The sequence below is a fragment of the Aythya ferina genome (assembly GCF_964211825.1).
Source record: "Aythya ferina genome assembly, chromosome: 2".
NCBI lineage: Eukaryota > Metazoa > Chordata > Aves > Anseriformes > Anatidae > Aythya > Aythya ferina.
In genome coordinates, this window is record NC_140297.1 from 60,291,099 (window position 1) to 60,306,334 (window position 15,236).

At 39.8% G+C, this 15,236-nt stretch overlaps 1 protein-coding gene across 2 annotated transcripts in view; it reads left to right on the forward strand.

Moving 5' to 3' along the window:
- AMPH (amphiphysin) overlaps nucleotides 1-15,236 on the forward strand; it is a 129,883-nt gene that overhangs the window by 71,030 nt on the left and 43,617 nt on the right. For both annotated transcript variants that reach the window (XM_084510094.1, XM_084510093.1), the window contains exons 4-10: nucleotides 1,248-1,342; nucleotides 3,667-3,762; nucleotides 5,276-5,383; nucleotides 5,769-5,854; nucleotides 7,569-7,644; nucleotides 8,551-8,633; nucleotides 11,485-11,623. In XM_084510094.1, coding sequence (XP_084366220.1) covers nucleotides 1,248-1,342; nucleotides 3,667-3,762; nucleotides 5,276-5,383; nucleotides 5,769-5,854; nucleotides 7,569-7,644; nucleotides 8,551-8,633; nucleotides 11,485-11,623 — 683 coding nt within the window. The remainder of the gene's footprint in view (nucleotides 1-1,247; nucleotides 1,343-3,666; nucleotides 3,763-5,275; nucleotides 5,384-5,768; nucleotides 5,855-7,568; nucleotides 7,645-8,550; nucleotides 8,634-11,484; nucleotides 11,624-15,236) is intronic.

Consider the following 15,236-nt stretch of genomic DNA (forward strand, 5'->3'; position numbering starts at 1 on the left):
ATAGTCGGCTGAATATGAGCCAGCAGTGTGCTCAGGTGGCCAAGAAGGCCAACAGCATCCTGGCTTGCATAAGAAACAGTGTGACCAGCAGGGCTAGGGAGATGATCGTCCCCCTGTACTCAGCTCTGGTGAGGCCGCACCTCGAGTACTGTGTTCAGTTTTGGGCCCCTCGCTACAAGAAGGACATCGAGGTGCTTGAGCGGGTGCAGAGAAGGGCGACGAAGCTGGTGAGGGGCCTGGAGAACAAGTCCTACAAGGAACGGCTGAGGGAGCTTGGCTTGTTCAGCCTGGAGAAGAGGAGGCTCAGGGGTGACCTTATTGCTCTTTACAGATACCTTAAAGGAGGCTGTAGCGAGGTGGGGGTTCTTCCACGTGCCTGGTGACAGGACGAGGGGGAATGGGCTTAAGTTGCGCCAGGGGAATTTTAGGTTGGATGTTAGGAAGAACTTCTTTACCGAAAGGGTTGTTAGACATTGGAACAGGCTGCCCAGGGAAGTGGTGGAGTCACCATCCCTGGAAGTCTTCAAAAGACGTTTAGATGTAGAGCTTAAGGATATGGTTTAGTGGGGACTGTTAGCGTTAGGTCAGAGGTTGGACTCGATGATCTTGAGGTCTCTTCCAACCTAGAAATTCTGTGATTCTGTGATTTGTACAACCTCTTCTATTCCAGGGAGCACTTTTGTTCAGGGTGGAACCCTTCTAACTTTTCTCCTATGTCCATTCCATAGACAGCAATTCCCAGAATCTCTGCCATTTTAACCACCTCACCCTGGAGATACCTCCTTTTGCACACAGGCAGGCATGGTACTCATTATGGACAAACTAGGAAGCTATTCTATAGGAAGGCAGAGATGAGAATAAACAAAGTCAAGCTGTTTGTTTGGCTTCTGAGTGATAGTGTTTTGATGAAGGTATTAAATGTCTCTAGTGAGCAGGACTACCCTCAGAGTTGTTTTTGTGTTCAGATACGTTTAGTTCAGAATAGCAAATGAAATTCCAAATTTGATAGGAATTTTTTTCATGTATATAAATATGGGTTAATTCTACTATGGGAGACATTTCTTATTAATCTGGGAGAGCTGGCTGAATATAATGCTTTTGTTTCAGCTCTTGAAAATTATGTTCTAAACATGGCAGAGGGAAGTGGGGTACACATTGGCTGAAATAAAGATATTTATTAACTGTCTCTTGTAGTTCCTTTTTCCTTTTGTTCCTTCAACTTCCTATGTTCCTTTTTCTAATTACAGGCATGCAAGATGCCTCAAAGAAGCTTACAGAGTCTCTCCATGAAGTCTATGAGCCAGATTGGTATGGACGAGAAGATGTGAAGATGATTGGAGAGGTAAGATGCATGGCAAGAAGAAAAAAGTAGTATTTTGGTTGCAAATGGATTAATCTGAGCTATTTAGGAAAAGTGTACATGATGCAGTTTTACAGTCAGGATTCTCAAAGCAATTGAATATTGAAAATTATTCAATCTGCTTATTCTTGTGTGCTGTTTAATAACTACAAAGCCTGTAACACTAAGCAAAGTACCTGTTGGAGCACTTGTCTCTCTCTGGCAAGAATTTAGACTTTAAGTCCAAATTAAGTTGCAGGGTGCTGTTCACTTCAGCCTTTACTAGGTTCCTTCAGTGATTAGAGAAATACAGGCTTTTCTAGAAGGTACAGTGGGAGTCTGGCTTGAGGTACTTGAGGTGCCTAAGTAAACATCCTTAAATCTGGGGAATTCTGTCAGCAAAATTGCTGGTGGTGACAAGAAGGTGTAAACTGTTATCAACGCAGCTTTTAACCACCTGGGATTCAATGTGCAGGGCCTTCTGGATAGTATCATTAACAAGAAATTGGAAGACAGAGCAGTCTTCCCAAATCAGCCTAATGATTGCTTTCTTCCCTATGGTTGCCTTCCTCTACCCTTACCTGCTGCTGAAGGCATGACATGTTTTTGATTTTAAAAGCATTCAACTTCCAAACAGTGTAAGTTACTATACCATACCATTTATATCCTTTTAGGTTAAATGGCTGGAAAACCTGCTGCTATATCTTGCTGTTGCACTTCACCTTGTATTTATAGGCTATTAAATTGTACACTCAGAATTTGTAATTGTGCATACAAGGACCAAGATTTGACCCTTACTCTTTATTAGGTATAGAAACAAGTGTTAGGTGTGTGCTCTTAATCAGAGACTCATGTGGGCAACATTACTAAATCACTGCTCCTATTTTTGTCCCAATATGACACAAGTGTAGATTTATGCATCCACCAACCTGCAACTCAAAAGAATGGTTTGTTTGTGCTGTCCAAGATATAAATTATCCTTCCAAAAAGGGTACATCAAAGTGACCTACTTCTGCGTGGCAGGAAAGATGATGTCTTAAAGGACTCTTCAGTGTTGGTTTTAGTCCCATTAGCTTAGAAAACCTCCATGATCTAAAATTGTCCAACATGTACATCAAATGCACAGGACAGGCAGTTGCTTGCTGTGATCTAATGCTCTGTTAACCACTGTGATTAAATGTTATCTTAATAAATGAGGTATTTTATAAACATGATTAATAGATTATAATAATCCATTAGGGGCTCTGCTAGGGTAGCAAATGAATGAATTGAACGCTGACATCACACAGCATTTACAATATGTCCTATAGTAGCTTGTGGTAAAGTAAACACTAGGGAGTAGCTTAACAGCCCTGGACTTAACTGGACTTAACAGCCCCGTTAGTAACCTTCCCATCTAAGGAAATTCAGACATTTTGAAATGTGCAAAGGGGGAACAGGATGTTTAACATGTGCTAATTCCTTGCTCAGCTGAAAATCCAGGACCTCAAGCACTATGTCACTATGCAGCAGGATTTTGCTTTTGGCAAAGACTGGCACCCTGTTCCTTGTAACATCAGCTACATTAACATGTTCTTAAAAACCTTAAAGCTGCAAAGATTGCTGCCCACAAGCTACAAAGAGGACTGGGGAAGACCACAGTAGCTTCTGGAATTAATTTTTTTTATTTTGCCTATTTAAGTTGGCAAGTTTCAGATCTGGAATCCTAGTTCTCTAGCAGTGCAAGGTGGAGTTTGGTCTGTAAGCCAGCAATTTCATCACATGCATCTTAATGGCACAAAAATTATGAGGGGAAGGATAGACCTTTCTTAGGGAGGACCTCCACAGGTTTTATTTGAAAAATGACAAAGCAAAACTAAGCTTACAGATCCTTGTGATAGCTGGAAAAGCCACCTTTTTTTTTTTTTTTCCCTTTATTTATTTTTTTTCATTGTTGGCTGTACATCTCTGTAAGGAAGGTTCATCATCAGTGAGCATACTCTATGCTAGAGCTGCTTCAGATTCTGCATTGGTCACCCTCAGGAATCTGAAACCCTGAGGAAGACTTTGAATCCATGATATTATTATATTCACACAGCACTTACTAGCTGAATGAATGAAAAAAAAACTAATTATTAAACTGAAACTTCGTTTGTTGTTAATTAAAGCTTGCAATGTCAAAGTGTTCTTTTTAATTTAGTTTATAACTGCATTCTGATTTATTGACATAAAGAAGATTTTAAAACCTCAGAAAGATTAATCTTTACCATTTACATTTGTATTTCCCCTAGGTTTGATGTGGAATTAAACTATTAAGTGCATTTTTCTCTTTCCATCTGCCTTTACAGAAATGTGATGAACTTTGGGAAGACTTCCATCAAAAACTGGTGGATGGGTCGTTGTTGACCTTGGATACGTATCTAGGACAATTTCCTGATATCAAAGTACAGTAATGTTTCCCTATAAAGGACAGTTTGTAAAAATCACCAATTAATGTTGAGTCATAATATAAACATAAAATTAAATTTCACACACGCAAAAAAAAAAAAAAAAAAAAAAAACAAGTAAAAAGATTGGGGTGGTGTCTTTCTCTTCTGTAGGTCTGTAAACTAATCCTTGACATCAGGCTGCACTAATTTTCCAAAATAATTTTCATGCTGTAGTACTTGGATGTAAATTAGCCTTTATTCATAAAACTTTTACAATGCTTTTTCCTGCTTCAATTTTATATGATAAGAGAAAATTCTCATTGACTTCAAAAAGGATGGATTAAGCTCTACAGCTGTTAAACTGCCAGATAATTTCAAGATGAAAAGCAGGCCTTTTGTTATTAGCCAGATGCACCTGTGGTTATCTAAATGTCTTTCTCTTAACTAAACCATGTTTCCTGTCTTTTAATTAGTTATAGTAAGACTTTGTAGTAGACATGAGGAGAGACTGTTACGCAGATTCTAGCTTCTCCCAGGTCTCTCTTGGTGTACAGTTCAGGGAGGTGTTTGCTAAATGAAATGCATGGGGATAAAGAATGGTTAAAAGAGAGAAGTAGATACTTTAATATTTGGATGTGGCTATACAAACATAGCTGGAAATTCTTTGTGATGATTTAGAATTGAATAGGTATCATACAGCCATCTCCTTTGACATTTACGTCAGGAACTAATATAAAAAAAAATCCCAACATCACTGATATTCAGTCTCAAATTTGATACAAAGTCAAACTGTGCTTATGTCTGCTTCTGCATGTGAAATTCAGATATAATGTAGAGCTTTGTAAAGTCAATATATATATCAAAGGACTTTTGCAGTTAAATTTAAAAGCCTATTTGATGTTCATTGTTCCTAATATATTATATCTAAGTTATGTGTCAGAGTAGCCATACTGAGAATTATGTTTTAAGCTTTTTTTCTACTCTAAAAAAAATGAGTTAATTATTCACTAAATTTGCACATTATGTGTAAGGTAAAAGCACAGTGTTACCATGAGTTTAGCAGGTCCACTTATTCTGGAAAATGAGACAAGTCTTGCATAACATTGATATCTCACTACACCCACAAAAAAAGTCTTACAAGCAATCTGTAAATAGATTTCTCTTCTCTTCTTCTCTTCTCTTCTCTTCTCTTCTCTTCTCTTCTCTTCTCTTCTCTTCTCTTCTCTTCTCTTCTCTTCTCTTCTCTTCTCTTCTCTTCTCTTCTCTTCTCTTCTCTTCTCTTCTCTTCTCTTCTCTTCTCTTCTCTTCTCTTCTCTTCTCTTCTCCCTTTTCTTTAAAAAAAGGTGATTAGTATGTCTCTTTTTCCATCCATGCCCATGCTCCTTTATGTTGTTATAGTCAGTCAGCATGAATGGCAAATGAGGGAGAATGAAACATGTAAAAAACTTGAAGAACTACATAGGTAAAATAATTAAAAAAAAAAAAAAAAGTGTCAATTGTGCTGACTTTCCTTTTTACCTCTGTGTAGACTCGGATTGCAAAACGAAGCAGAAAGCTAGTGGACTATGACAGTGCAAGACATCATCTAGAAGCCCTGCAGAGCTCAAAAAGAAAAGATGAAGGAAGGATTACCAAGGTAGCACATTTGGAAGGATGTTGACCGATGACTTTGGGATCTCCATTTCTGTGCAGAGACCTAGAGCAAAGCTTCTTTTCTCTTTCCACTTTAAGAAGTAGAACTAGTGATAGATATCCTTAAGGATATATGCATATTAAATATTTTGGTGTATGGTGAGGATATGCTTAGCCAATTTTAGGAGTGAGTCCCATTTGAGATCTAACTTTCTCTCTTAACGAGATATAGGGCACAGCAAATCCTGTGTTGGCCTTTTTTGTTTGGGACTAAGTCGCATACTTTGTTAAAAATTTAAATACAGACACAAAAACAAACACAAACACAGCTTTGTCAGGTTTTGCTATGTCTTAAAGTGATAGGAGAAGTCATCCTGTTTTTGTTTTAGGCAGAAGAAGAGTTTCAGAAAGCACAGAAAGTGTTTGAAGAGTTTAACACTGATTTGCAAGAAGAGTTGCCATCTCTGTGGTCACGGTAAGCCTAGACAGATATTGTCTAAAGGGCCTAAAGGGAGACTAATGAAGGGAAACCAGGAGATTTTAATGAGCTGATAGAAAGTCCTTGAAATCTGGTCCGTCATCTTTTTGAAACAGTGAAAGGGAAAATGCCTGATAATAATACAAAGTTATACTTAAGTAAATATATTTATACTTATTTCTTTCAGCATACCTTGCCACTTAAGACACTTCTTTATCATGTCTTCATTAAAAGGTGCAAGAATGTCTCCACTTAATGGATAAAGACCTATGGCAGAGCACAGAATGGCAGATTTTGACTAGAGCCCACTGCTTGTATCACCTTTCTCAGAAACTTTAATGGTGGATACCTGATCCTTTTGAGAAAAAAACAAACAAACAAAAACAACAACAACAAACAAACAAACAAAAACTATCGATAAAAAGGTTCAAATATTTCCACTGTCGAGTAACTGTATAGAGCAGCCACATACTGTTCTAGAAGATTTGCAATGGATCTATTTATAGGTCATTTTTCTCTAAAAGGTATAGAAGCAAAGAACTTTACAAAAGTATAATTGTTGTTTTCAAGTTCCTATAAAATAACACCAAAGCAATATAAGAAAGTAAAAAATAGTATGTAATTATGATTACGTCAGAATACACATTTCATTGTTTTACACTGACTGTGTTTGTACTGTAAAGACATTTGATGGAATAGATAATTTATTTAGGATGTATAACTATGGATGGTGTTTATACAGAAAATGAGCAGGAGAAAAAAAGCAGTAGAAAAATAAGCATCTCATTAGTGTGCTACGTTTCTTTAACAAATGACAGTCTGGACTGAAAGTGCGTTGTGAGTCACTGAAGTATGCTTTGTCTCCTCTGCCTTCTGAACTAACTCCTATTAAATTTGAGATCAATATTTTTTTTTTGCTGTGTTTTTGTCTATTTCAGTTGGAAGGTTTCTTAGCATTCCAGTATATTTGTTTTATGGGTTTACTAAAAGTAAAACTGCACGTTAATGATCTAGAGTAAGGACCCTTTTATTTCAATATGTGTGTTGCCTGTCTCAGTGAAAGATAAAATTTAATTCGAGCAATAGTCATAGACTGGAAACTGTGTTTTAGGAAGCAAATGCTTGCAGAGTCCTATTTTTAGTTATTACAATTCTTCAGAAGGAAAATGATCCATAGAGTTGACATTTTGCAAGCTTATTCTTAAGCCAAAGATGATTTTGGTTAATGGAAGTTAAGAGAAATTACATACGAGAGTTTTAAACAGGGAAAAAGAATAATTCAAAAACTAAGAAAACACCTCTTGCTGTTAAAGTGTGTGAAAGGCACATAATCACTCACCCCAAGCAAGCAGATTTTTGAAGGCATGTGCAAAAATGTTTGTTCTATATTAGAAATTATTTTCTTTCATACGCCTGAATTTCAGGATTGTTTCATTAGGGAAGGCTGAGTACTCAGGCTGAGTACTCTAATCTGTGAATGTATGTGAATGTATGTTCCTCCTGTGCAGAGTGAAATGTGATGGTTCTTAACAGAAATAGTCATGAGCAAATGAGTTTGAAGTTTTGATATTCACTCAAATTATTTGCTTTGCACAGAATAGTAGTCAAGAATGTTGCTTGTGGTCTGGAAAAAATTAATTCATTTTCCTTTGTGGCCATCCTACCCCCATCCTTTATTCTCTTTCTCCTTTCCCTGTGCCATCTTCCGTAGGCGAGTTGGCTTCTATGTGAACACCTTCAAAAATGTATCCAGTCTTGAAGCCAAGTTTCACAAGGAGATAGCTTTAGTGAGTAAAATTAGTATCTCATGTATAATGGATTATATGATGTATTTGTTTACATAACAGCAAATAAATGTCTTGTAACACAATAGTAAAAATCAAGCAGCAGCACAGATGAGAATTTGCCCTAGGTTCAAATTTGCACTATAATTCTCATATTGGTTTCTATTTGCCATTTTTGTACTCTCCTTAAGAAAAAGGTAGTCCATACAACCCTGGATTATGATGCATTATCAGTTATAGCATTAATTTCACTTTTCATGTTAATATTTTCTCTATTCTTCTGAACACTCTTTTGCCTTCAGTATTTTTTCTATGTCCAACTGCTAAGCACCACATTGCTTTAAACAAGAGAATGTGTGTCAACCACAGCCTTTGAGATCATTACATGCATTGTCGGCAATGCAATATTAGATCTGTCACTATTAGGTAAATACAGTAATTTCAGTAAGGACCTTTTGAATGTGCTAAACACCTAGTTGGAATTCTGTTATCTATAGTAACTTATTAACTTATAGAAACCAAAATGACACAGAAAACTTGCTTGACCAAAGTCCCACTTGAGTTGGGATCAGGTTTTTGAAGGGGTAACATGAATCTTCTCTGCTGTGCATGTTGCTTCAAACTTCAGGTGACTCCCTCCATCAGAGAGCAGACAGTAGTAAGTCATATTTATAAAGTTGTTCTATTAAAACTATTTTTTTTTGAACTGCTGTTATCTTTGACAATGTTTCTATTTGATTCTGAAAGGTTTCCACTTAGACTTTTTATATAAGCAGCACTGCTTATCTGTGGAAAGAGCTATTTACAATTTTAAAGAAATCAGAGCAGTTACCAAACATGATTTATCACCTGTGTTTTTAATCATCACTGTAGCATTTCATGTAAGCTCAGACAATTTTTTTTTCTTAGCTATGCCACAAACTCTATGAAGTAATGACGAAGCTGGGAGATCAGCATGCAGACAAGGCCTTCACCATTCAAGGGGCACCAAGGTGATCTTATTTCTTATTTTAATGAATTGTGTTGCAGTCAGTTTCAGGACAAGTAGTAATCACCTACACCATATATAGCGATCACTGCACTACCCAGTCACCAAGTTTGTTCATTCAGGAGGACAGAAGTTCGTCTCAACATGAGTAGAGGTGCAAAGCTTCCTTCATTACATACTTATTTTTCCTTTGGAAATAAAATAAAACAAAACAAAACAAAACAAAACAAAACAAAACAAAACAAAACAAAATTAAATTAAAATAAAATAAAATAAAATAAAATAAAATAAAATAAAATAAAATAAAATAAAATAAAATAAAATAAAATAAAATAAAATAAATAAAATAGGGACAGATTTTCAGCTGCTGCAATTTAGTCTAGTTCACTGTAGACTATTACAGCAATTTGCACCAGCTAAGTATATAGCCCATTTATTCATAGGTTATTGGTCTACAGCAATGTTGCTAAATTTCAGAATATTTTTAAAAGCCTTGAATTATAGCATGTGTTTTTAGTTCCAAAAGGCATATAATTAGGTGAGAATCCTGACCTTTTTAAGTCATGTTTTATCTCCCATGCTCATGGAAAAAAGTCAGGAAATGGGATCGGAGTGTATCATAAAATCTGAAAAGGTGAAGTAAAAAAGAATGTCACAAAATGCCATATTTTTAATGACTTCCAAGAGAAATCTTGTCATAAAATAAACACAAAACCAAAAATGCATAAAAATCAGATGGTGCTTTCTTAAGGTCACTAGATGCTAGTACACTATTTCTGACTTTTTACTTGCCTTTCTCAAACAAAGCCTTTCTGTCAGAATTTGATCTCAGTACTGTAATATTGATAAGAAAAGGTTGAAATTATAAAACAGTGGCACTTATTTCAAACACAATGATAATTAGAGTGAATACATAAATGCTGAATTTTCAGCCAATCCCAGCTCATCAAGAAGCAATCACAACAATGTTATGGCTACTGCTAATTTGCCTTCAAGCCATGCTCAGATTAGCAACAATTAAGATTTACCAAGCAGCGTAACATCTGCCTCAAACATATGGCTGACATTTCTACATTTCCTTTGATCTCACTTTGGAAGGACAAAAAATAGAATACTGGAGCTTCTAACCTAATGCAAAATTCAGAACAGTTTTATTAAGAATGTGTCCAAAATTTTAGTTTCTGAGTCAGACTATATTTCTCACTGACCATTTGTAAAATATTTTTCTGGGATGAAATAAAATGCTGTGTGAGAAAATTTGAAGTAGTTTTTGTAATAAACAAGTATTTAGGCCACCTGTATCTACTAGACCATCCCAAGCATGCACACATTCTCATTCCCATGGAATTTTGCTTTCCATCAGTAAGAGAGAAAAATAATAGGATTAGCTACAAATGAGCCGGCATAAGTTAATGCTGTGTGATGTTCTAAACTTATTTTAAAGATGCTTTTTAAAAAAATGAGTTATTATTATCATTTTTTTAAATTACCATGTTGCTCTCTTCTTTGAGATCTACTATATTCAAAGTGAAGGAGATTTTAGTTATAGGTCATCAATTTTGAGTGTTTTTTTTTTTTTTTTTTTGGTTCAGCTTTCTGTAAGCATAACAGCTTATACACAGTATATTTTTGCTATACTGTTCACAGAGACTTATGTGAAATTCTGGATAGATTTTGAGTTTTTACTATTAGTTATTGTGCTCTGAAACCTTACTCGGGAATGGGTCTTTGTAAGATAAAACAGTTTTCCTTTTTAGATACATAACAAGTAGATAATAGACAAATATATTATTTAATATTTCCTTTAAAGAACTATATTTTTAAAAAATTTAAACTTGTATATGCTATTGAATATTCTATCCTGAAGGCAAATATTTTACCTGGGAAATAAATTTCTTAATAACTGCCTTTTTTTTTTTCTTTTTTAATATTTCCACAGAAAGAGGTGGTGAGTGTGAGCTAAGTCTGTCCTTTCCAAGGAACTAATTTTTCTTGCATTAGCATTAGGAACATGTTTATGGTGTGGTCTTCTCAATCATGTAGTGCTTCTGTTCTCCCTGAAGATGTGTAGGACTCGCTATTCTCTTACCAAGTGCCATGGTTGTTGAATGTTGTAGTTTATAGCTTTCCTGAGTTGTAAGCTTTCAGCATTTCTAGGTAGCTTGAATATGTCCCAGTGTTTATAGCAGGTCCCTTCACAGGAAGGGCAGATCCCTTTTCAGGACTTCATCAGATCTTTTCTTAATATCAGCAGAGCTCTGCTGAAGTCACTTGACTACTGCTTGTTTATAGTTGTGGTGAGTCGTCCTTCTAAATAGTTATACCTGTACAATCATCTTAGTTGTGTTTTATTGTATTGATATCTTTCTGAAGTTGCTGAGCTTTTAAAATTATTTGCATTATTCATTGTTATGTCTTCTTCTGGAATTTTTAACTTTATAACCTTTTATTTTGAGAGCAATGTGAAATGAAGACAGTAATTCAAACTACCATTTTATGATAGTTACAAACTTATACATAAAACATTTCAAATACGGAAGCTGAAAGAAATGCAGGTATTCTGTTTACCTCAAATTATAATGATCAGGTAAACAGACACCGCAGATGTTCTAAAAATAAAAATCACTCAAAAATTAAAACTTCGTTCAACACAATAGATCGGTGAATTTTGATTGTATTTAATTACAGTTTTGATTTTAATCATTATTTTACGGTTCAGTTCATCCGCAGTGTATACTGCCTTTTGAGGTCACTAGCATTACATACAGGATGCAGTTCAACTATTGCATCAAATTTTCGAGGTAATAAATCAGCATGATGTGTATGTCCTGACCATTGCTTTTATTCTTGTCTAGTGATTCAGGTCCACTCCGCATTGCAAAAACACCGTCACCACCAGAGGAGGCCTCTCCCCTGCCTAGCCCTACTGCTAGTCCCAATCATATGCTGGCACCAGCATCTCCGGCACCAGCCCGGCCTAAATCACCCACACAGGTAAGCAGAAATCTGGTGAAGGAAACTGGCCAGTTGTGCAGTAAAAGATAGCTGAAATACTACATATGGTAATATTTTTCATCTGGGCATAGACTAAGAAACAACAGGGAGGTCACTGCCTCTGTTGTGCTCAATACTGGTAATTGCTTGTTCACCTCTGTGTCACAAGCATGGGTGGAAAATGTTTGTTTTTTATTTTTTATCAGGAAGAATGAGGAAAATTTAAAGTAGCTTGTGAACCAGGAGGACTTGTGGTAACTAAGCAAAACACACCTTAAAAAGTAACATAGATTCTGAAAACCTGTATCTCAGCAGAGATAATCTTAAAAAAAACATTGCTAAAACTACCTCATGAATTTCAATACATTATATGTTGCTCACCACCATTCTGGTCACACCCAGACCGACTACCCGTTAAAAAATGCCGCAGTTCAGGTCACCGGATGCAAGGAGTATCTGAGCCTGTTGCTGCCATTGGCGGGAGGCAGAGAAACTGCGTGCGTGAGGTGCGAGCAGGTGGATGACCTGGTCCGCATGGTGGCGGAGCTCAAGGAGGAGGTGGAAAGGTTGAGGGCCATCAGGGAGTGTGAGCGAGAGATAGACTTGTGGAGTAACTCCCAGCAGGGCCTCAAGGGGAGGTACCGAGGTGAGACTCCTCAAATGGGGGTGGACCCCCTGCCCTGTAGCCGTCGGGCAGAGGGAGGGGATCTGGGAGTTCAGGAGGAATGGAAACAGGTCCCTGCTCGACATCGCAGGCGATGCCCTCCCCTTCCGGCCCTGCATTCCCAGGTGCCCTTACACAACAGGTTTGAGGCCCTGGAGCTCGACAGACCAGTAGCTGAGGAAGAGGTAGCAAGTGTTCCCAGGAGGATGCCTAGGGCGAGGAGGTCGACTCCACACCTCAGGACTGCCTCCACCAAGAAAGACAGGAGGGTTATTGTTGTTGGAGACTCTATTCTTAGGGGAACAGAGGGCCCTATTTGTTGGCCTGACCCTACCAGTAGGGAAGTCTGCTGCCTCCCTGGGGCCAGGGTCAGGGACGTTGCCAGGAAGCTTCCCAACCTGGTACGCCCCTCTGACTATTACCCTCTTTTGATAGTCCAGGCGGGCAGTGACAACATTGAAGAGAGAAGCCTGAAGGCTATCACAAGAGACTGTAGGGGGCTGGGTCGGTTTGTGGATGGAGCAGGAGTGCAGGTAGTGTTTTCGTCCATCCCTACGGTGGCAGGGAGGGGTTCAGAGAGGACACGGAAAGCCCACCTGTTAAACACGTGGCTCTGGGGCTGGTGCCAATGCAGAAATCTTGTTTTTTTTGATCATGGGGCACTTTACTCAGCACCTGGCCTGATGGCCGCAGACGGGTCCCTATCTTTTAGGGGAAAAAGGATCCTGGGCCAGGAGCTGGCAGGGCTCATTGAGAGGGCTTTAAACTAGGTAGGAAGGGGGATGGGGCTGAAGCTAGGATTGTTGGGGCTGTGCAGGGGGGAACAATGGCAAGGCTGGAGGATAAGGCAATGGCCCAGCTGAAGTGCATCTACACCAATGCACGCAGCATGGGTAACAAACAGGAGGAGCTGGAAGCCATCGTGCAGCAGGCAGGCTACGACTTGGTTGCCATCACGGAGACATGGTGGGACCAGTCTCATGACTGGAGTACTGCAATGCCTGGCTATAAGCTCTTTAGAAGGGACAGGCAGCACAGAAGGGGTGGTGGTGTGGCTCTCTATATTAGAGAGTCTTTCGAGGTTGTAGAACTCGAGGCTGGGAAGGACAAGGTCGAGACCCTTTGGGTTAGGATCGGCAGGGACAACAAGGCTAGTGTCCTGGTCGGGGTCTGCTATAGACCGCCGAACCAGGATGAGGAGACGGATGAGGAGTTCTACAGGCAGCTGACAGAAGTTGCAAAATCGTCAGCTCTTGTACTCTTGGGGGACTTCAACTTCCCTGACATATCCTGGAAGCACAACACAGCCCTGAGAAAGCAGTCTAGGAGGTTTCTGGAGAGCGTGGAAGATAGCTTCCTGACGCAGCTGGTTAGTGAACCTACCAGGGGTGGTGCCCCGCTAGACCTTCTCTTCACAAACAGAGAAGGACTGGTGGAGGATGTGATTGTCGGGAGCTGTCTTGGGCAGAGTGACCACGAAATGGTGGAGTTCACTATTCTTGGCGAGGCCAGGAAGGGGACCAGTAAAACCGCTGTATTGGACTTTCGGAGGGCTGACTTTGAGCTGCTCAGGACACTAGTTGGTGGAGTCCCTTGGGAGGCGGTTCTGAAGGGCAGAGGGGTCCAGGAAGGCTGGGCGCTCTTCAAGAGGGAAATCTTAATGGCGCAGGAACGGTCTGTCCCCACGTGCCCAAAGACGAGCTGGCGGGGAAGAAGACCAGCCTGGCTCAACAGAGAATTGTGGCTTGATCTTAGGAGAAAAAAGAGGGTTTATAATCTTTGTAAAAGTGGGCAGGCCACTAGGGAGGACTATAAGGATGTAGCGAGGCTGTGCAGGGACAAAATTAGGAAGGTCAAAGCTCATCTGGAGCTCAATCTGGCTACTGCCGTTAAAGATAACAAAAAATGTTTTTTAAATACATCACCACAAAAAGGAGGACTAAGGAGAATCTCCATCTTTTACTGGATGGGGGGGGAAACTTAGTTACAAGAGATGAGGAAAAGGTGGAGGTGCTTAATGCCTTCTTTGCCTCAGTCTTTAGCGGCAATACCGGTTGTTCTCTGGATACTCAGTACCCTGAGCTGGTGGAAGGGGATGGGGAGCAGGATGTGGCCCTCACTATCCATGAAGAACTGTTTGGTGACCTGTTACGGCACTTGGATGTGCACAAGTCGATGGGGCTGGATGGGATCCACCCAAGGGTACTGAGAGAACTGGCAGAGGAGCTGGCCAAGCCACTGTCCATCATTTATCAGCAGTCCTGGCTATCGGGGGAGGTCCCAGTTGACTGGCGGCTAGCAAATGTGACGCCCATCTACAAGAAGGGCCGGAGGGCAGACCCGGGAAACTACAGGCCTGTCAGTTTGACCTCAGTGCCAGGGAAGCTCATGGAGCAGATCCTCCTGAGAGTCATCACGCAGCACTTGCAGGGCAAGCAGGCGATCAGGCCCAGTCAGCATGGGTTTATGAAAGGCAGATCCTGCTTGATGAACCTGATCTCCTTCTATGACAAAGTGACGCACTGGGTGGATGAAGGAAAGGCTGTGGATGTAGTCTACCTTGACTTCAGCAAGGCTTTTGACACCGTCTCTCACAGCATTCTCCTCAAGAAACTGGCTGCTCTTGGCTTGGATTGGCGCACACTTCGTTGGGTTAGAAACTGGCTGGATAGCCGGGCCCAAAGAGTCGTGGTGAATGGAGCCAAGTCCAGTTGGAGGCCAGTCACTAGTGGCGTCCTCCAGGGCTCGGTGCTGGGGCCGGTCCTCTTTAACATCTTCATTGATGATCTGGACGAGGGCATTGAGTGCACCCTCAGTAAGTTTGCAGATGACACCAAGTTAGGTGCGTGTGTCGATCTGCTTGAGGGTAGGAAAGCTCTGCAGGAGGATCTGGATAGGCTGCACCGATGGGCTGAGGTCAACTGCATGAAGTTCAACAAGGCCAAGTGC